We start from the raw sequence: 22,456 nt of genomic DNA, 5'->3' as shown, positions 1-22,456 counted from the left end.
CTTGCTGGGGTCGTTTGACCCCATGGCATTATTCTTTCCTGCCATGGCAGGGGGTCGGACTAGATGATCTGCTCAGGTCCCTTCCAACCCTAGAAACTATGAAACTATGAAAAGTAGGATGTGGAGTTATTGTCACAGAGACCCAAGTTAAGTGTCAGCTCAGTGGGAGTTATGGGACCTTTGAAAGGAAAGAATTTTGGAACTATGACATGTTAACTCAATTGGTTTGTCCATGCATTGCACAATAGCTTGTAAAAATTAAAATACCCTGCTTTGCCTTTCTTAATCCATTAGTAATAAAGCACAGACAGTGGGTCAGCTGAAGGTAGAAGAGTCATTTTTTATCAGCTACCTGAGACGCCAAAATACATGTTCAGTAGGACACCAAGGAAGAACATGGCATTCACAAATCCATGGGGTTCTTAATGATGTCACAGCTCCTGGCAAGTCTTCAGAACACTTCTCTTGCACTACCTCCATCTGACATGGTTTGGGCTTGAGCCAGCTGCCATCCAGGCGCTCCTATCTCTTTCAGACGTTAGATCATCGGGGGGAACTTCCTTCAGTTCCTGTTTGAAAGAAATGTGTAGCTGGATATTTTCCAAATACCAGGAGCTCTTCAGTATAAGTGGTCTTACAGCATGCCAGTCACACAGGATCAAGGACTTCTGCTGAAGAAGTTTGACTGCCCATTTCAACCTTTAAGAGTGTTTGCACAAGTGAGACAAAGTAAAATAATTCAAAGCAATTTCAAAGATCTTGATCAGGGCTTTTAGGCAAGTTAATGGAGCTGCATAATCCACGGTAGTGTGGGTTGCCAATCCGCCTGTTATGATTAACATGGATGTAAGAAGGGATAGTACATCAGTGAAGCCTGCTCAGAAGTGGTTTAGATTGCTTCAGGGAGTCAGTACACAGTTGGAGTTGACTTGCCATCATCTTTTCAAAAATCTTTTGCAAGAAGATGGGACGTAAGACTAGCAATAGCTGTCAGGATCATTGATGTACAGTGCCAGCTGCTTGAATGATGGCCAGACCACCATATGTTTAAGATTTAGCCATGCTTGTTTGTCTCCATTAAACATCATTTGCAGTGATCCCTATTACTTGCCACTAGCTTTCAACAAACCAGTCCCTTGAGGCAGCATCACACAAGGTCTGCTTGGTTGCCCTCTTCTGCTCGCATCTCATTTGCATGCAGACTAGGACCCAGATCCTGTTCCACCAAGTAGGCACCTAAGTGTGACCCTATTCCACCCTGCTCTAGTCCATGAAAAACAGCCATCAGAAAAGGTGGGTGTGTCCTTCTTCTATTTGTTACCTTTTGTAAATCAGTGTTAAGAGATCAGAAGGTCAAGTATAAAATGTTGATGCATCAGTATTTTTTCAGGGACTTGAGTCTTGTGGAATAGATTCGCACTTAGGTAACTACCATATTTTTTGCATATACCATACCCTTGAATATAACATTCTCCCTATTTTTGTAAGGCCTTTAGAAATGAAAAAAATCTTACCATGGAGTTTGGGTAAGTGGCAGAGGACTGAGGTCTCCAGGACTGGGAGCTGCATGGCAGGACCCAATCCAACATGCTGGTTCTGGGACTGAGCAGCTTGGTAAGGCCCAGTCTAACATGTCAGAGTTGGGGCCAAGTGACATGGCCCAATCTGGCATGCCAGCTCCAGAGTAGTAGGGTAGCCCAGTAAGGCCTGAGCCAGCAGGCCAGCTCTGGAGCAGTAGGGTCTAATTCAGTATACCGGCTCTGGGGTCATGGGGCCTGGCAGGGTCCAATCTAGTATGCTGACTCTGAGGCTGTATGACCTGGTGGGGCCCTATCCACCATGTTGGCTTCAGTTGTGCAGCAGGTCTGATCCTGCACACTCACTGTGGAGCCACATGCAGGCTCCAGGGCTGTGTGCTGGGTTGAACCTGGCACTGCAGCCATAGACCAGCCCCACACACCTCTGCATGGGGGCAGAAATTCATGGCAGACGGGTGGAAAGGGAGGGAGCAGTGGTTTCCAGCACTGCAGCAATTAATACTTGTACCACTCCACTGCCCTACCCCCAAATTAATTTCTGGACCTGTAAGAAGCCCTTTTCCTTGCGTATAATGTGCACTCCAATTTTTCCCAGCTGGTTTTGAAGAAAAAGGTGAGGGCTAAGGTGAGTATGATTAAATATCGCAATAGGATGAGGTGCTAACTGAATAAAGGTTTTTAGGGTGAGTGCCCTGGCACAGTAAGCATTTAAGAGCAAATCCAGGCAAAGATTATCTTGGTTCATTATATGGCCAACTAACTAGAGCAGCTAAACTGGTCAGGATTCTGCAGGAGCTAGAGTAATGGAAGAGGAGGTGAGTTGCCTTCTTGCACTGCCACAGCATAGGACCATGCAAACTCCTTATGCTGCATTTACTTAGATTCAAAGGTGTTCTTTTGCTAGCAAAGCTCCAGTCTTCTACCATTTTATTTCAGCCATTTCAGGTGGAGGGAAGATGATCATGACTTTTACACATGGTAGGGAAGAGTGATCTATGGGCTGGTAGATTAACTGGTGACTGCAGATGTTTATAAATGCCTATCTGCTCCAGCAGAGCATTTGATTTCGTTTCGGCTGACTTATCGTAGGGGGCACCAAAAAGTAAGTCTGCTAGCTGTTGTGCAAATGAACAGCTCTGTCCATATTCTGGGGCAAGTAATGATTCACTTGTGGGATTGGTGTCACTCACTACACCTCCAGCACAAAGAACTCGTGAAGCCTGTGTCCCTCAACATGATCAGCTCAGGAGGCCACCTGGGAGAACCACAATGAAATTCTAACCCAATGCACCAATGGGCCAGTTACCCATCCCAGAATGATGAGTTTTAGAGAGACCCCATTTAGCAACAGCTTCTTGGGCTCTGACTGTAGGGCGGCTTGTACATCCCCAAAACAGTGGCTGAAGCTTTCCCATGCACTGTGGACTATATCTGCAGGAGCTGAGAGCTATACCAATCTGTGCCAGCTGAGGATCCATTCTCTGTTTAAAGCCATTCATCTATGCTAAATTTGTCTTTCCTAGAGCAGGTCTCTGACAAATACCCAGCACTAGGTCAGTGCCTGACCAGCCCCCAGCCCAATAGCTATTGGGAATCAGGGTGACAGATCACGCAGGGTCTTCTCTGATTTCTTTACCCTTGCTCCAGGGAAGGCACATTTTGTGGAAATTATGTATCGTGCTGCTTAGTACTAGGAAGCTGAGAGAACAATAAAAGACATTCAGGTTGACTAGTGTGAGCTGGTTGTAGGTTAGGAATATAGAAAGGTGAAGGGCTGTTTACACCTTTGTTTAATAAACACTTCTATCAGCTTACCCCATGGCAGCATTGCCAGCAAATGACTTCTTCCCTTCACATGCCCCTTTTGTTACTTGGCCATGAGGTTATTTAGGCACCTGTGCCTGGTAGACTAGAGTCTTTATTTCTCACACTGCAGTGCTCCAAATGGCACTTGGAATACTTTTTTTCACTGACAACAAGAACCATGATTTTGATTTAACTGTGGCCCTAAAGCAATTAAGAACAGAATGAGTTCCCAGGCTGAAACTTGCAGTACTGAGGAATTTAGCCTATTGTTGCTGCAGCATCTTCAGTTATGGGCCAAGACCTTATTGTGCCATTGCTGTACAAATACAGAACAGAAAGATGGTTGTTGCCCTGGAGAACTTATCATGTACATATTAAATATGAGTACAGGACAGGGCTTATTTGAGGTGGTTGCCTAGAAGTAATCTGGAAGATCTTTTTCAGTCCCATGTTCCTGTCAGAGACAACAGAACAAAAGGAGTGGATTGACTTAGGAGTACAAGGAAACCATGAGGGAATGTTGATCATTCTGGTGGGCAGTGCTTTTAGCATGTTTGATAGCCTGACCATTGCCAGTTGTTTTGTAGCATTACAGAAAAAGAGAGGTTATAAAAGAATATACGGTGTTAGTTGGGGATTCGTAAAAAGAGCTCCTCCCAAAGTGAAGAGGCAGTATGTGGGGAAACGTCAAAGTACTTAGAAGTAAGTGATAGGAGCTGGTGTCTTGTGCCAGTCAGAGAAGAAAGTGAACTTCTTGGTGGTAAAAGCAAGGGATAGGCCATGAAGGGCCCTGAATATTGGTTCCTTGATGTGACAGAGAAGGGGACAGTTTGTGGAGGGATGCACAGAGATGATTTATCCTTTCCATGATTCCATCCTTTCTGTTCTTCTCTCTTGTTGGGAAAATGATGGTAGAATTTCTTCACATCTTTTGTAGAGAGACTAAAGAATATGAAAAGGTAGAATTTTAATAGCAGGGAAGGCACATGTTTTAGGGCTGATTAAATTAAATTTCTATCTTTTAATGTTGCTGATGGCCCTATGTGGGGCAAGACTTTATTGCTGTTCTTAGGTTAAAGAAAGAGATTAATAATATAGAATAATTTATACTGTCTTTTCATTTTTAAATCCTGCAGGATGAATATAAACCAGAAAAGGCTTTGTCAGAGGAAGATCTTAAAAATGCAGTGAGTGTACACCACGCGTTAGCATCAAAGGCAACCGACTATGAGAAAAGGCCTAATGTTTTAAAGCTCAAAACAGCTGATTGGAGAGTCCTGCTTTTCCAAGCCCAGTGAGTTTGCAAATTTATCATTTTGATATGGGTGTTTAATTTATGGGAAGCGAAAAGGTGGGAACAGAGGGGACCATATTTTTTTTTTTAACATTCTGGGATGGAGACGATCAGCATAGATTTGTGACTTAAGGGTTAAATCAAAAGCTTAAAGAGCTTGATCTTTTTAGCTAATCAAAAATAAGCCCAAGAAGCATTGATTATGATGTATATGTACTTCATGAGGAGAAAATGCTGGGCACAGAAAATCTCTTTAATTTAGCAGAGAAAGGCATAACAAGAAGTAGCAACTGGCAGTTGAAGCCAGATGAAATGAAAATTGGAAATAAGACGCGCACTTTTAACAGCAAGGGTGATTAATCATTGGAACAAGCTACTTAGGACAATCTTGGATTCTCCCTTCTCCTTATGTCTTCAAAATAAAACCAGATGCCTTTCTGGGAAGTAAGTTCTATTCAAACATAAGTTTTCTGAGCTCAGCACAAGAGTCCCTGGCTGGAATTCTTCAACCTGCACTATACATGAGGTCAGAATTGATGATTTAAAGGCTCCTTCTGGGTTTAAAAATCTGAATCTATGCCTAAGTCCTGATCTTCCACAGAGAATTTCATGGAGCTTTGTGAGGGCACAGTAGCTTTCAAGCTAGGTGTATAGGTTGTCAGCTTTCCTTGGGAAGCCAAGAGCTGTAGCTTCAAAGAGAGGAAGCTCGCAGTAAAGGATTCTAGCTTGGTCTTAATACTTTTACTCGCAACTTTAAATGTTGCTTCTATCTCCTGGCATTGAAAAAAAAATTGGATTAAATACATTTGGTGTTGTTCTGGCCCACTTGCAGGTGGCCCCAGCACATTCCTAATATACCAGGATATGATGCAGCTGTTTAATCCAGTTATAGATCCCATGGGGTGCATCTACATGAGTTGTTTACTGTGGAGCTGCCTAATTAGCTCTGCAGTAAACTTTCTGTGTCCACAAGTGCAGCCCTATTAGGTCGCAGTAAACTAATACATGCCACTGTAAGTTAGTACTTGTACATACAAGTACTGTCCTGCTGCAGTGCTGTTTACTGCACAGCAGTGCATGTGTAGATGCTAATGGGGCTGGCTGGGGCATGAGGGTGTTGTCTGCTGGCTAAACCCTGCACTAAAGCACCCTCATGCCCCAGTGAGCTCCTCTAGCATGTTGAGCTGGGTCAGAGCAGCCTCAGGCTGGCAGGCTGACACCCTGGACCCCCTGCCAATCCGCTCAACATTCTGAAGTCTCAAGCACACATGTAAACGCGGCACCTGACAGCAATAAACTTCGGCATGATATACAGAGGATAGAAGACTGAGGGGGGATTTAATAGTAGTCTTCAACTACCTCAAGGGTGGTTCCAAAGAGGATGGAGTTAACTGTTCTCAGTGGTGGCAGATGACAGAACAAGGAGCAATGATCCCAAGTTGCAGTAAGGGAAGCCTAGGTTAGATATTAGAAAGAACTTCCTCACTAGGAAGGTAGTAAAACACTGGAACAGGTTACCCAGAGAGTTTGTGGACTCTCTGTTCCTGGAGGTTTTTATGATCTGGCTAAACAAAACCTTGTCTGGGATGATCTGGTTGGGGCTGGTGCTGCTTTGAGCAGGGGATTGGACTAGATGGCCTCCTGAGGTCCCTTCTAACCCTAATTTTCTATCATTCTATGATTAATTGCACAGGTAGATGTACCCCTGGTGTGCTAAAAAGAGAACATGTTCTTACAAGACTCACAAATTCAAGCTTGAAAGGTGCTGGAGGTTCCTTTTAGATAGAACAAGCAGCAAAATGAGTTTGGAAACAGTAGGCAGAGAGATGAACTCAGTCTAATACTTTAGGGTTGATTTCTTTACATGTAGGATCCTACCACAAGGCCTAGTCTGATGGGGTTTTTGTCTTTCTGAAACAATTTTTGCATCTTTTTCAGCCAGTATCCTGCAAGGTTTTAAGCACAGATTTTTCTGTATGCGGTGTAGGACTACTCACATTGCATGGAACCGTGCTCACAGGAACTGGGCTTTAGTTGGAAAAGAGAAGAATTGACACATGCTTTATTCACATGTAACTTTGTCCCAAACTAGATTTTATACTATCCAGTAGGCTTTTCTTGTCTCCTTCCTGTCTCGCCATCATCATTAGTGCTGCATTTGGTGGCATTCCCCATACAATTTTTAATTGACCTTGCATCTCCCTAGTATTTAAGAGACTTTAATTGAAAGATCTTGGTGGTACTGCAGGTCCTGGCTTGGCCGTAATCTCAAGACTATTCTAGAGAAGCAAGTTGGTTGGGAAAGAACTGCATTTATGCATATTTTTCTACATTAGGAAGCAAGGGACAGGGGATGGCTGAAACAGTCAATTTTTTTTGGCAAGGGCCAATATTTAGGTTTAAATTTAATCAAGAAGTAGCTTCTGCATCTGTACTCTGTGACTGAGTGGTTGATTAGGGAAGGGGAGTGTTTACTGATCAACTTAATGGCATAGCTATTTGGGGTTCAGTGAAAGCAGCTAAGGGCAAAAAGAGAGATGGAAAAATGAGGAGTTAGAGCATTTTGACTTTTCAGGGCACAGGCCAGCCTCTGATCAAAGTGGTGTGAAAGAAACGTATTTGTTGTGTGTGCCTCTAAAACACACAACGCTAATCGTTATTGGAGACAGGATGCTGAGTTAGCTGTTCCACAGGAGTGAGCTCATGAGCCAGTCCCTAGGTGTCACACTGATGGTGAGGAGGTAGTGGGAAAAGCAAATGGGCCCACAGATGTCCTCACTGATATTTGTCTGCATTCCTCAGAAGTCAAGATGAAATGCAAGCCTGGATTGACAAAATCAACTGTGTCGCAGCTGTCTTTTCTGCACCTCCGTTTCCAGCTGCTATTGGCTCTCAGAAGAAGTTCAGCCGCCCGCTTCTGCCTGCCACCACGACAAAGCTTTCTCAGGTGAGCTGCCATTCTAGTGAGTACATTTCCTGTGGTAGTGATGCCTTTGGTTGGCAGTAACCTTGGAAAGGGAGAGCAGGGGCTACACTATTTTCGTGCTATTCCAATTCAGACCACTATGCACGAAGTGGTGCTGGAACTTAGAAATAATGGGGATTCTTTTTGGCATGAGAAAAAGCAAATTTTTTGCTTTTTGGCATGAGAAATATTTGCAGAGCGGGGCAGGATTGGTGAGGGAGGGAGACTTTGACAAAGCTTATTTTCCTGAAGGAAGGGATCTTGTAGCTTTATATTAAGTTTATATTGGATACAAAGCCCTTATTCCATGGGAACGGCTGAATGTATAAGAACAAAGAGGTTACAGGCATGAGATATATGTTCCTATGAGATTTATTTGAACTATGCCTTTGAGCCCCCTCCTGTTCTAAAAACAAAGGTATGGGTATTTTTTTTTTTTTTATAGGTACATATTTTCTTGGCTCTTACTGACTTGCTAGAAAACTGCAATGCTCAGGACTCTTTGGGATTTTTTGGATGATAGAATTGAGTCTGAGCCACTTTCATGGCTCCCTGATCTAGCTATGAGGTGGTTCATCATCATCAGTCACCCGCAGTCACTTAGAGCAGCATCAGAAGGGCTCTAATGCTGCCCAGGCTGCTAAATAAAGTACTCTAAATGCATGCATCCACCCTCTTCTCTAGGACCTCTGCAGGTGATTTGCATCTATTCACCACTTGGGATTCCTCCAAATCGGAGGACTTTCTAGAATGTAAGGTAAACCAACTTTGTGCTTCCCTGACACTGTGTCAGCACAAGTGTATTGCTTACTACCAGCTTTCTGAGACATGAATGACTGGTGCCTCCTGCAACTGTGTGGGCACCATGGCAGCAAGCAGGGACCACCCTCAGCTGCTGCCTGTGGTGTTGTCTGTGAGCGGGGACTGCCCACAGCTGCCCCCGGCTGTGGAGGTGGGTGCTAGCAACAACTGTCTACAGAAGCTGGTGGCAGCTTCAGCGTTGGCCAGTCTCGGGGGGGGGCACATGCCCTCCCTATGCGTCGCCTATGCAGTTGAGATTAAATTTGTGAGATGCGATCTCCCTGATCTTGATTGCTCTTTTTCATAAATTTTTAAAGACCTTTTGCCATCATTACAGCTTCCTGATTCTGATTAAACGTAATTCCAGTGCTCTCAGCCTTTCCTCATATGCTAGTTCCTTCAAAGATGGTGTAATTTTCATCAGCTTCCATTGTACCCTCCTTAGGGCAATAACATCTTGCGTCAGGGTGATCAACTTCTCATGCCATATGCAAGGTAGAAATCTAAAAAGTGCCTCTATACCAATGTAATGTCAACTTGTTTTGTTCTGGGTTTTTATTCTGTGGATACAACCTAGTATCTTGTTCAGCGTGTTTTTGGGTTTTTTTTTACTGTAACTTTGGTGGTTGTTTCAGTAATTTTCCCCCAGTAACTCTAAAAAAAAATCCTTTTACTGATCACTGTGCTGCGTGATTGTTCCACTTAGCATGTAGTTTCCTAGATGCATTATTTCCATTTTATCTGGAAAAAAAATAATAATGGAACAGAACCCCAAGGTCTGTGTATTGGAGAAAGACAGACAGGAGGAGTGGAATATGATAAGCTATTTTTGCTAGGGCAAAAAAGAATGTTAAATTTTCAACGCAGATAAATTCAAAGACAAGCAGAAACCTGTCTGCTTTTATCTGCCAGCTTGGAGATGTTGCCAGCAGGCTGCTTCTCAGTCTGCAGAAGGTAAAATATGAATTGTCAACTTCCTCTGCTTGCTGTTTAGGATTTTGTAAACTCACTCAAAATCCCTCTTATAATGCATGCTTCCACAAGGCCTGATTCTAGACAGAGGGAAGCTTGTGCCAAAATTCTCGTTGACGTCAATGAGTGCAAGATCAGATCTTAATTGTAATAGGGGGTAGGGTGGAGGAGAGGCACCAAATTCCTTCTCGGTTCTTGTGTCCTGTGTTTGGTAAGTTGTGGGTAAGAGGGGACATGATTAAAAACATGGTGTCTAGAGAAGGTGGATCAGAAATGTCTCTTCCCATCTCTTAGTGTAGGAACAAGAGTACATGAAATTCAAAGGTGGCAAATTCATAACTGATGAAAGGAGATGCTTCATGTCACTGGGCATAACTACACTATGGAACTCTCTGCCACTGGAAGTCATGGAGGTCAAGAGTTTAGTGGACAGAGGGGAGGAACATTTATATCTGGATTATTATCAATGACTACGAGAACTGTGGAAGGGACTTTAAACCTCATGCTTTCCGGCTTAAGCCAGACTCTTAACTTCAGAGATCAAGAGGAGGCTTAATACGGCTGCCAGTTTCCCCACATCTATAGGGTCTTCATAGGTTCCTCAGAAGCTGTTGGTACTTGCCACTTCCAGAGGGGGAATCTTCCAGACCTCAGGTTTGATCCAGCCTGGAAGTTCCTCCATCGCATCAGATTCCAGCATTTCTGCTCTCTCCTGCAGTATTAGCTCACTTGGCACTAAAGACCAATCAAGTACATTGAGCATGAAGCCCTGATTTAGAGATGGCCATAAGGCTGTCCTGCAGGAGTGAGGAACCTCACAAGCTGCAGGAAAGCACTCTGAGAGCTGCAGAAGGGATGCCATTCTTGACACAGATGGACTGGAGGAAGCGAGTGGGTTTGGGACTGTGGCAAAGGAAATTGTCTAGAAAGAAAGAGTAGCAACTCCTTATCTTTTCCAGCTGCCCAGGGGAATAAATGAGGAGAGGAGTTTAACCAAAGGAAATAAATCTTCCAGAGAGGACAGCGCATCCTCTTCCCAGGAGAGCTTGTGCCTGGAAACTGCTCTCAGCAAACGGATGCCACAGGGTGGAGAGCATCTACTGATAGTCATGGTGGGGAGGTGTCTTTATAATGATGCCAGCTCTGCCTCACAACAGGCCTGTGTAAAATTGTCAGGAGCTAAGGCTTTTACTTCTGCCCCACCTAACAGCACTGGTTTTGGCACAGGATTTACTGGAGTGTGAGCACTACATCTTCAACAGTGCTGTGCTGCCAGAATGTCCTATGGTTTTCTTATATGGGAGGAATGGTGGATTTGCCATAGGTCTGTTGGGAGTGTAAAGGTGCAGAGAATCTTTAAAAAGTAGGCTGTTCCATTGCAGTTCAACAGGAGCTGAGGACCAAGGCTTGAGGACCTGTCCCATATGATTTAGTGGCTTAGTTAAAAGAAAAATATTTTTTGTTTTTAATGCTACTTGGTAGAATCTTGGAACCGGGGGGGTTTTCCTGTCTCTACTTATTACATGTTTTTGATTCTGACACTTAAGTGCTTTGTATGTTTCTGAAGGATGAACAGCTAAAATCGCATGAAGCCAAGCTGAAGCAGATCTCAACCGAGTTAGCTGAACATCGCTCCTACCCGCCAGACAAGAAACTGAAGGGCAAGGAAGTGGATGACTACAAACTGAAAGATCATTATCTGGAGTTTGAGGTAGGTGTGGGCTACTGCTGCGAGGGCAGTTGGTGAGGCATCTCTATTGAGGAAAACTGATACTGTGGTAGAAATTATTGTAGAACTAAGACACTGAACAATATGGCAGTTGTTTTTCTAAACTGAAAAGGACTCTAAAAGTAGAGATCCATCTTATCAACACTCCTACAGGCAGATCTGTATATCAGACAGACTCTGTGAAGTTTTTCTTTTACCTTATTAACACTAGTTAACAAAGGTCTGACCTACCTAACCAAAAGAAGGCACTTCAGTTTAAAATATATGTGAACAGATCCTTCTATGTAAAATATGGTGGATATATTTTAAACTGGGGATTTTGGTCAGTGTACTTGCACATAGCTTGACACACAGAGATACAAATGATGCTAGTGCCACACACATTTGACACAATTCTAGAGATCTGACTCCAATTGCTTGTTACTTCATTGGGGAAGATGGTCTTGCTATTAAGGATAGGGTCTCAAGAGCTTGGGATTTAGTTTCTTCCTTTGTCCCATCCATTTAGATCATGAGCTGTCTTCATGGCAGGTACTGGCTCTCACTAGATGCCTATACAATGCGGTCTTAGTATTATTTGGTAAAATAAAGGACAGTAATCATGTTTCATGCATATACTCTAAAGGAAGCAGCCATTCTGAACTTACCAAAACTCTTGGTACAGGGTAAGGTTACCTGCACCATGTGTAAAGTGGGAAAGGAAACAGATAAAATAGGATAGTAAGCCTTGTTCCACAAGGTAGACTGGAGCATAAAGAGATTGGTGTTGTGTCTGTGACAGACAGAGAGAAAAGTCTCCTCTTTCACCAGAGCATCTTCAGAGTTTCAGCTAGCAGGACTGTCCAGGGTTTGGGCAAATAGCCAGGGGTTTTCTGGTCTCTTTAGGCATGCAGTCCTGAACATTTCATACAGAGACCTTCCTCTTGTTTTTTGCAGACAAAAGCACCTGGGTTCAAAGCAGAGATCTCATGGTGACCTCTTCCATGTAATCTCTCAGTGAAGTTTTGAGGGTGCTAAGGCCTGCAGCTGTGTTCTTTCAAGTAACACTGAGTCCTTTAACAAAAGACAGAGTAACTCCCTTTCTTCAAGGAGGAGAGGTACTTTAACTTTCCAACAAGCAATTGTTTTGTTAGGCCTTGCATTGAATGTTGTCTCTTGATGCTGATAGTTACTGGCCTGGCCCTGATATTTCATTTTTGAACAAAAGATCAGGGTAAAAGCATGGGGAGTCAGTTTGGCAGACCTGTATGTGACAGATTTCTTTGGCCCCTGATCACTCTGGTTCCAGTTCTGGTTAAGGTCTGAAGACAGCCCTGGTTCGATGTTTTGAGTCTTTTCTCTTGGTGGTAGATAGAGGCCAGGCTTCTTTACTGAGTCGTATACACCTTTGATGTCGTTAACCTCTGTGCCTCAGAGAGGTAGTCAGACCTGGGCTGTGAGGCCACCAGAGCGATATTTCATTGGCTTTTTTCCTTTATGTCAGAATGCAGAGAGGAGCGTTCAGTGGGTGCTTTCTCTCCGTCTGTGTTTCTGTTCTGTGTTACTACAAGCTTTGCTTCTGTTGCCTTCTCATGCAAAGTGTATGGTGAAGCCTCCAGTTGATAGGATCCTCTGAGCTCAGTTAACATCCAGCTTTATGTTCCATCAGGCCTGGCTTGCAAAGCTGGCGAAGGCATGGGCTTGGTTAGGAGTTAACAGGCTGAAGCTCCATCCAGATAAGACAGACATAATAGTTGTCCCAGGAAAAGCCACCAGAAGAAATGGTGGGGAAATATGAGCCCTGTTCCCTACCCCCTCAGTCCCCAGAGTGATGGGGATTCTTGTTGTGCTTTGCAGTACAGAAGCTGTTTAATCAGCGGTCGCTCCTAGCGTCACAGGAATTTGTCTGTCTCCACTTGCATAGAAAGGTCACATCTACTGGTACTGGCTTAGGGCTTTGTTATGGCCAGCCCAGCCTCTGCCTCTGTTATTGTCATGTACTCCACTGGGGACATACCCAAGGATCAGCTTGTGCAAGATGTGGCTTTTTGTGGCCTTCCAAGAGGGCTGGCTAATAAAACACATTCCTTGGGGGTTCCAGAAGCTGTGTGAATTTCCATGAGCTACCTTAATGTGTTGATCTGTATCTTAAAACTGCCTCTTTATACATGCCTTGTCCTCAGCAGCAGACATCCTTTGGATCACCAGAGCCAGGCCAGGCCAGGTTGATTTTGCAAGGAGGTCTTTGGAATACATAGGTCCATCAGCATTTCCCCTCTTGGCCAGCAGAGCACAAGCCTGATGTCCCTAGATTTTTAGAGTTTATGGAGAAGGGAGTTATGGTATTTAGGAGATGAGAGACTTTTTGGAGGGCTGATTATTGTTGACACTAAGACCCTTTTACTGCTTCTCTGATAGCTTGGTGAGTCAGGGAGAACCAAGCTCCCGTGTGATTATAGCTTAGGGAGTTTGTTCCATGCCTGGTGTTATATTTAGTAATATATAGCATTCAGGAATCTAGAGAAATGGCCAGGGGTGTTAATACAAATCATAACTGGAACAGCATGCATTTAGGTAAAAGGTAACTCCTTCCTTAGAGAAAATCGCAAAGGACAGTTGAATCATGCAGATGAAATGAAATATGACCAGTGCTGTCAAAAAGGGCCCATAGATAAATGTTCTTGATTGCATATACTTTAATTGCATGAGAGAGGTGATTTTAACCTACTCGTAGGTGAGGACGGGTTATCCTCATGCTTGTAAAAGATTTCACAGAGCGCATAAGATTGCTGGCAGACTATAAAAAGCATAAGATCGCTGTGAAAAACCTGAAATCAAAATGTTCCATTGGATTTCTTATTTGTCCCCATTCTTGGAGCAAAGTCACTGAGATTCACTTGTGAGCTAGCAACTGACCTCTCCAAGGTAGGGGCAAAAAGGCTGCTGGCAGGTGAGAGTGCAACCTGAATTGTCCTCAGGTTAGTGGGAACAGTAGGTGGTAAGAGAAGGGAAAGGGAAACATGGAAGCTTAGTGAAAAGGGGCCTGATGTCCCATAGGAAACAGCATGGTGCCTTAAGGCAGAGAGGAGGCCAGATTCTCTTACTTCTCTGGCCACTTTTTCCCTTTCATCTATCAGAATTCCCCTCATTTTTCATCCTGTAGAAAATAGTGCCGCTAGCCAAGTAGTTTCTCTCTTCAGGTAGGTACTGAAGGTTCTTTACCTTTAAATGTGCTTCAGTTGTGGCCAAAAACCTGGCATGTGGTTACATTGTTGCATCCAATAAAGAAGCAGAGCTGAAGGCAACTTAAAGCATTTGAGTATTTTTCTATTTAACATTAATATTCTTGATTTCTTAATGTAATTATCCAGGGATCTTATATATTTTAAATGAGAAAATATGATACCCATTTGCAGAAGGTCTGGCCTCATGTGTCAAATTGTCTGGGTAGAAAAAGAGCTGTTTAAAAGAGATGGACAACAGAGATGAAATCCTGGCCCTATAAAAGTCCTGACAAAGCTCTTTGATTTATATATATGGCAAAAATTCAGCCTGTGTTCTCTTTCTGGCATTAAAATTTGCCTAGTCTTGTACCCTCACATTTATTTTAACTGTAGGTACACATGTGTGGATAGAAAGAATGCACTTTTCCCTTGATAAATATTGCGATGACCCCACGTTTGTAGCAATTTTTCCTTCCTTTTGCAGTGAATCACTCCTCTGCCCAAGGCATCATCAGAATTCTGTCCGATGGTTCTCCAGGTTTTTTGAGTGACGCATCTTACCTGTTTAATATATTTGTCTCTGCAGCATTCAGCTGAAGCTGTAGATATGGAGTTGATAAGAATGCTTTTCTTCATTTAATTTTTAAGTGGGTTTCTCTGTGATCTTTCTCTGTAAGAATCTGTTCCTTCAAAGTACTTCATTGGAATCCCAGTCACGTTCTCTTCTTTTACTTTTCCTTTTTTTTTGTGCTCTTCAAATGGCTCCAAAGCCCTTTTTTCTTTGTGTTTTTTCCTTTTTTTCCTTGTTTTTTGCACTCAAATAAGTATTATTATTGTCTGGACTTTATTATTTTATTATAAATTGAGAGAATTTTCATTAAACATTTTTGCTTGGTCAGAAACATAATAATTTGGAGACTTGTTTTGTTATTTTGAAAAATGGATTAAGTCAGCAGAAAGCCTTTTTCCCCCTCTTACCCCCTTCCACTGTAATCACTTTAATTACAATGCCAGCCTTCGCTTACTAGTGGGTGTGTCAGAGACAGGTTATTAAATGAATCACTTCTGTTGGGGGGGTAGCTCGCACTTTTCTCTATACCAGCCATACTGGCTATCTTTTCTGAAATCCTGCAGGGAATGCCTGTTAATCACTATTCATTCTTGTTGATGGCTAAGTTATTGTGTGTGTGAGAGCATATTGTTGCCCTATGCAGAGCATGATTTTCCCATATCAAATGGAAATGTAGCAGTCCAGACACTGTACAAATCAGACTTTGAGCATAATGACTTGCACCTCAACTCGTAGAAATGCTGGGGTCTGAACAGGCAACAGACTTCTGGTATTTGGAAAGACTGCTCCCTTCAAAGGGAAGATCTACTACCCTTACAGCCCACGCCCATTTTTAGTGCTCAGGAGTTGAACAGTGGCCTTCCATGAGCTAAGGGGCAGGTAAAATTACCCTAAAAATGCTAATGTAAAGCCTGCCTTCTCACTCCACATTGGAGACAAACATGGATTGTATACGCACTTTGTGAACCCCTGTTTTTTGTTGTTGTTGTTTTTTTTTTTTTAAAACCAAGTCCATGTGGAGAAAGCAGAGCCTGAAGGATCACATGAGTCTTAACTATAGCAATCTGGGCAGTAGCCACTTGTGTCCTTCTGAACTGTTTCTGATTGAGCATGCTCATGCTAAGCTGCTCCCTGAGCAGCCCCTTTTTTTTTTTTCATTGGGTCTAATTATGGAATAAGATACTACTCACCAGGGGTAAGGCTGGCAGCATCTTGTTTGGTATATTCAGAAATTGCCGTGCAGCACGTTCATTCAACTTGCTCTCTGATTGGCCAAGTGCCATCGTTAGTCACAGTGCAGGAATTTGCACACTCGAGAAATGAGAGTAGTTCATTTTGCAGCATTCCTGGGTTCCAGCTGGTTGAGACAGTTTATGTGCAATAATGGATGTTAGCCATATTCATATTAGGCTCCTGGATTTTAGGCTAGAAAGAGCGAAGGTGACCACCTGCCCATCATAACCCATAGAATTTCATGCAGATTGATTCATTGCCTTTATTTTCTTTTGTTTTTTTTTTCCAGAAAATTCGCTACGAGATTTATGTTACCCTTCTGAAAGAAGGGGGGAAAATGCTGCTGAGCAGTAACGAGAATGATGGGCCAGGACTGAAGAAATCTCACTCAAGTCCTTCCTTAAATCAGGAGTCCCCAGTTAGTGCCAAGGTGAAGCGAAACGTCTCAGAGAGGAAGGACTACAGACCAGAAACGCCCAGCATTAAGCAGAAGGTTACCTAGGGTGCATGAGACAGCAGGAGGAACAGCCATGCAGTAAAATGCCGGTGGTCAAACATTTCCTTTGATAACCTGTCATTCACAAAAACAAGCGCATCTGCCTGAATGGGGTGTTAGTGACATTTTCTATTGTATATTTTGTTGTTCCTGTACAGATTGTGGGAGATGTCTTTGCTCCTGACTTGCTTTGCCTTGTTAATTTATCAGTTAGCAATTGAAGTACCTCTTCTTATGTTCAAGGATTGGGAAGGGGACTAGGACTTTGTTTCATGTTGCTTCCCCTTTTACCTTTTTCCATTGGCACATGACTTTCATCTCAAGTCACTTGTGACTTTTCTGTGGTGGGTGGGAAAAGTAACTGGATGAGTGTTGCAGCCCAGTGAACTCCAGCTGCAGCTACACACAAATTTTGTACAAGAATTGTTGCACAGCTGCAGAGGTAGGGCTGGCCACTCGCAGCGAGAGGTCAGTTAAAATCTGACACTGGGAATAGAGATTTCCCAGTGATGCAAAACATGTTGGTACTTATGCTCAGTGTTGGGAGCTGTGTAAATAGACAGGTTACAATATTGCATTCATGCTAGACCTGTAAATATTTAGGGGCTAAACCTGAAAATTGTTGGGAACATTGAGATTCCAGAGTTGAAGTAGGGTTTCCTTTTTGTCTTTCAAAACAAAAGCTTGGGGTACCAGGCAAAGGAAACCCACTGCCATGTTTCTCTTGGTGGTTAGAGAAGATTCAGCCATTTATCAAGCAGTAACCCATTGTAGAGGTCACCCTTCACTTTATGTTTAAGAAGCAAGAGGTATCCATATATTTCTTACAACCTGTTGTCTCATAGCTGCTATATAGAGAGCCTTAATGTACATTGTGCAGCTGCACTTTTTTCCCTTTTCCTAAAATTTGCTTCCTGCTTAGTATGCCCAGGTGGCCTGCATTCTCTCTGGTATCAGCTGAGTTTCTTTCCCTCTTGAGAAGGGAATCCTCCCCAATGATCCCTTTTAGTTTCAGTCACTCTTAGGAAGTCTGTGTTGGAACAGAAGTCCTCACGTCTTAAGGACTTGATAATGGAATTGAAACATTTTCTTCTGAGGGCCAGAAACTGTCCCTGTTATAGTCTCCCCCTGCCTAGCAGCCAGAACAAAGCAGCCGTAGTCAGCCAGCCCTGCCCCCATGAAATCATCCAGCATGGCCACTTCTGCCTAATCCCTGCTTCTGCCTTCTGTACAGGAACCTGGGCCCAGGGAGAGGGACAAGGTTTCATTCTGTAGTATTTTGCCTAGCACAGTTCATTCCGCCTGTGAGCTCTAGTCCTTAATGTCCAGAGGCAGGCCATCTTAACAGCTACTTTATTAAGTAGCCCATAAAGAAACATGCTGGTGCTTTTAGATCAGTTCTTATGAGGGCAGGTATTTACACGACAGAGATCACCACTCAAGTGGGTAGGCAGGCTCCACAGAGAGGCCAGAACCAATCGGTCAGGGAAACCAGCTTACTCTAGACTACTGAGCTGCCAGACGAGCAGACAGCTGAGGGAGGATAAAGACTTTGTGGAGCAGCTAAATCATTTTTCTGTGCCAGTTTCCCTTACAGTAGACAGCTATGAGATCACTACCCCAGTGCTATGCTAATTGTGGACTGCTGTAAAGATGCTGTGCCACCAGTGGCTGTAGGATTTGGTGAGGAGGTGGTGGAGCAAATGAATCGTCGTAGTTGCAGTCAGCACAACAAGAGGGTACTGATTCCAACAGTTTTGACAGGATTTATGAAGTCACAGAATTGATAACAAATACATGTAATCTGTTGTGTGCTAGAAATCTAGAGCAGGGGCTGTCTAAATTCTAAGTGCCCGGGGAACACGTGCCCCCCTAGGGTGCATTGGTGGGGGCAGCAGCAAGGTGAGCCACTGTCCCCTTGGGCTGCACGCCACTTGGGTGACACACTGCTGCATGTGACACCCCCACCAAACTGTTCTGTGCACACATGCCCATGGGAACCCACTGCACCATGCACCCATGGGTGCCTCTCCCTCCCAGCCACTACACTGTGTGCCCACACATCTCTGGCCTTACCCTCAGCTCTTCATGCTGTGCTGCTCTGCCGTGCCTCCCTGGGGCAGGGCTTGAAAGTGTATATTGGACGGGGAGGGAGAGCCTAGGGACTGCAGCTCTTGCTGCTGCCAGAGCAGTAGGGGAGTAATGGCTGGATGGCTGGACAGAAGGCTAAGGGTCATATTTTAACAGCTTGTGGGCCGCAAGCAGTCAGTTGAACAGTCCTGATCTAGAGGGTAGCTAATATCCTGCCCGTCTTTAAAACTAATACTGGGGCAGACTGGGATTCGAAGAGCTGCGAGTAGAGATGACTGACATTTTCCCCATTTGTGTTTAATTTTTAGCTTGAACTGAAGCACACACAAAAATGCTGACCTATGGAGGAATGTCTTCCTGAATGAAAGCCAAAGATAAATGCGTAAGCAGCATGCTGGGAGATGAAGTTCAGTGTAGACAGGTGCATGGTAATGCACGTTAGGAGGACTCATTTCAATTACTCACTGTTGTGTAGTAGATTAGCTACTCAGGGAAAAAGCGTAGGCATCCCTGCAGCTGTTCATTATGTAGTGGTGGTATAAAAAAAAAAAAAAAAGAGGTAAGGTTATATAGCAAGAGAGAATAATCTGGGAATGTTGAATGCCCGTAAATAAGGAGGTGACGTAGCTTTTTCTGAGAGTGGCATTTCACTTCCCAAAAGTGAAACCAGCAAAAGTCCAGAGCTGCCATTTGATCCTTGCTCTGTTACTGGGCCAGTACAGCTCTTGGTTGATCTTGTTGAACACCCCCACCTGATTCACTGGGTTTGCAGACAGGGTGCAATGGTTTAAAAAAGCAAAGATGTGACTTTTGACCTGTTCAGTTCTTGTGACTTTTTTAAAATACTCCAGCTCCTTCAAGATTGCATGAAAGCTGGCGATCTTGCAAAGTACCCTGGTACCAAACTGGCTAACTCATGGTCATGACCAGAAAACTCATTGCAGTTGTGGGGAGCAAAATCCACTTGAAAAGTTGAAGACAATGAGTTGCAAAAATACTTTTTGTTTATTTATTTATGTTTCAAATGCTGTTTAGTTTTGATTATTTATTGTGCCACTCCAAGGACTGGGATATATTTTGTAAAATGTAATGGGTTTTAGTAAAATGTGATTTCTTTGTGGTTTCTAGCTATCAAATAGTTGCTGGGCTCCAAATGGTGTTGGTGAGAACTCTGAGGCCTACGGATTAGTTAATTGGCAATTTGTGAGCTTCTGTTAGATTTGTAACTGGCTTTGCTTGAGTCTGTCCCTTTGCTAATGACCAATGTAGCAAGCTCCTACATGAATGCTTTGATATGCCCATTGTTTTACTGGAAGGAGAAAAAAATCTTGCTGCTTTTGGAACCACTGGCAGAAACTCACAGACTTCGCTGAGGGCCAGATCAAATGCTGAGTGGCACTTGTAGATTGCTTTCCTTTTAATGTTACAGTATAGTTAGAAAGGGTGGGCCAGACTCTCGGAGCTGTAAATCAGCCTGGAAAACCAGGGAGCTCTGCCAGCACATGCATCTCTGGCTTCATGATTTCCTGGGATTTTCTGAATATGCTGTTTTCCAGCTTCTGAATACTGTTTAGCATATCTGTTTGTCCAGTGTAGTTATCCAGGCTCTCAGCTGCTTACATTCCAGCTCATTTGTGGTTAGGGGAGAATCGCTGCCAGGCTATTGATCCCATGGGGCTGGTAAAAGAACCAGAGGTTAGCATGCTGCAAGGCAAGCCCAGCCATTATCCCAGATATCCCTCATGTGCTGACTGCAGGAAGAGGATGTAATGGATGAGTGGGATGCTGGCTTTATGTATATCATCCAAGGAGTCCCCTCCTAGAGGGTGGCTTAATGTCTATACCCAGGTGTATTGGCTTGAGGACTCAGTGCCATGAGAGTATCAGATCACTGGCCCAGCACAGGGCTGAATGTAATTCCAAACTTGGCTTGGGCTGAAAGTTTCTATTTTGGCACCATGTAGCCTAGGTGGCTTGAAGCTCCTGTCAGCTATGGCTGACAAGGTCATTCCAATGCAGGAAGAGCTGTTTTTCTTAGAATTAACCCTTTGCACTATTTTTCCAGTAATTAAAAACAAAAAATCCTTCCAGGAATTGCACAGGTCTCCAGATAGAGGCCCAGCGGTGTTTGCTGAATGTTTACTGTCACCCACTTCAGTAGCAACAAGCTGCAAGTTAGGATGAAGCAAAGCTGAAACCCTAGGGTGCCTAGACATGAGTCAGGGTGCAGGTGGGCAGGGTGGTGCATTTTAATTAGAGCAGCTCTTGGACTTTTTCAAGGCTTCTCTTCTATCGTCCTCAGCAACACCTCTTACTAGCATCCCAGGATGAATGTGAGGGTGTCAGGATCAGGCCTATGGTAGGCCAGGCAATCTCTGCAGCCTTGTGCTTAATTTACTCATCATGGGCTGGATTACCAGCTCTAGCTAGGCAGAGGATGAGGCTCCCAGTGAGTCCTGCTGACAGCTGCAAAATTCCAGTGCTCATTAGGCCTCAGTGGAAGCCTGGGGCTAGGAGGCTTCCTGCTGAGGGTCTTGTGCCCTCCATCCAGCTTAAAAATACCTCTGCTTGCCCCTAGCATGTGCACAATACTCTGCTCCAGGGAAAGGGAGATGTTTTGGCAACCCCTTAGAGTTGTCCAACCAGCCAAGCTGAGCAGTGAGCAAAAGGAGGAGGGAGAGAGCAAAGCTAAAAAGCAGCCACTATTATCCCTCAGAGGCACAAGCAACCCATCCCTCACATTCTCGCATCCACAGCCAATCAAAGGGCCAAAATGTCATCCTGGGACCCAAATCTCATTGTGGTCTGCATATAGATAGGGCTCTGGGATTGGTTAATTCTAGGGTCCATAGCTGGGAAGAGATTGATACTACTAGGCTGGATTGTGATGAAGTGCCTGTGTGTGTTTGTATGTGTGTGCATGTGCACGTATTTGGAACATGGATAGGGTGACCATACATCCTGGTTTTGCTGGAACAGTTCTAGATTTTGGAGCACCCCATGTGCAGGGCAGGGAGGTGGAAGTGGCAGGAGCCATGAAATAGGAAGCTGTAGCAGACAGCAAAATTGCCCTAAAATAGGTTGGTATGATTAATGGAATGACCATTAAATAGGGGAGATAATGGTTAACACCTGTGAAATAAACAAGAATGGGTCATTTAACCTGCCATTGACTCCCTTAGCTGCCTGAATAGTAATACCAGAGCTGCACCATCACCACTGACCCCTGTCTCTGCCTGCAGCAGCACTGTTGACTTGAGAGGCAGTGGGGGGTGGGGAGGCAGTGTCAAGGGTTTCACATTGTCACATATGGGCACCCTAAGCTTTTCAGACCCATCTTGTTGTTTCCTTAATGTTGGGTAGATTGGTCATTAAATCAGCCAGCTAATCACTGATGATGAATCTGGCTGAGTTTTTGGGGGCTATAATTTCCCTGGAGTGTAGGTCACAACTTTTTTTTGGAATAGCTGAGTATTTGGAAATTGTTGAGGGATTGTTTCTAAGCATCACAGTAATCCTTTTCTGGAGAGGCATCTTTCTGTTTGTGTCCGTTTGTGGATTGAACTCCTCTGTGTGGATAGAAGCCTTTTGGAGAGCCTACAAGTCTCTTCTCCTCGCATGGACTCAGGGGGGCTAAGGAGGTTCAAGGCCCACATTTCCTTGCTGTTTCAGCTTTGTCCTTTTCCAAGGTGAGCAGCAGCTTTTCTCAGACAGTATTCCTGGCCCAAAGCCAGCAGGCCTTTGACAGGACAGTCGC

The 22,456-nt window shown here is 44.0% G+C and overlaps 1 protein-coding gene across 2 annotated transcripts in view; it reads left to right on the top strand.

The window, feature by feature from the left end:
* PSD3 (pleckstrin and Sec7 domain containing 3) overlaps nt 1-19,817 on the top strand; it is a 145,993-nt gene extending 126,176 nt beyond the window's left edge. For both annotated transcript variants that reach the window (XM_019554870.1, XM_019554871.1), the window contains 4 exons: nt 4,481-4,638; nt 7,441-7,585; nt 10,944-11,087; nt 16,402-19,817. In XM_019554870.1, the coding sequence (XP_019410415.1) occupies nt 4,481-4,638; nt 7,441-7,585; nt 10,944-11,087; nt 16,402-16,614 (660 nt within the window). In that variant the 3' untranslated portion in view covers nt 16,615-19,817. The remainder of the gene's footprint in view (nt 1-4,480; nt 4,639-7,440; nt 7,586-10,943; nt 11,088-16,401) is intronic.
* The last annotated feature ends 2,639 nt before the right edge of the window (nt 19,818-22,456 follow it).

The sequence above is a fragment of the Crocodylus porosus genome, unplaced genomic scaffold (assembly GCF_001723895.1).
Source record: "Crocodylus porosus isolate Cpor-Errol unplaced genomic scaffold, CroPor_comp1, whole genome shotgun sequence".
NCBI classification, from domain to species: domain Eukaryota; kingdom Metazoa; phylum Chordata; order Crocodylia; family Crocodylidae; genus Crocodylus; species Crocodylus porosus.
This window is presented reverse-complemented; position numbering and strand designations above follow the sequence as displayed.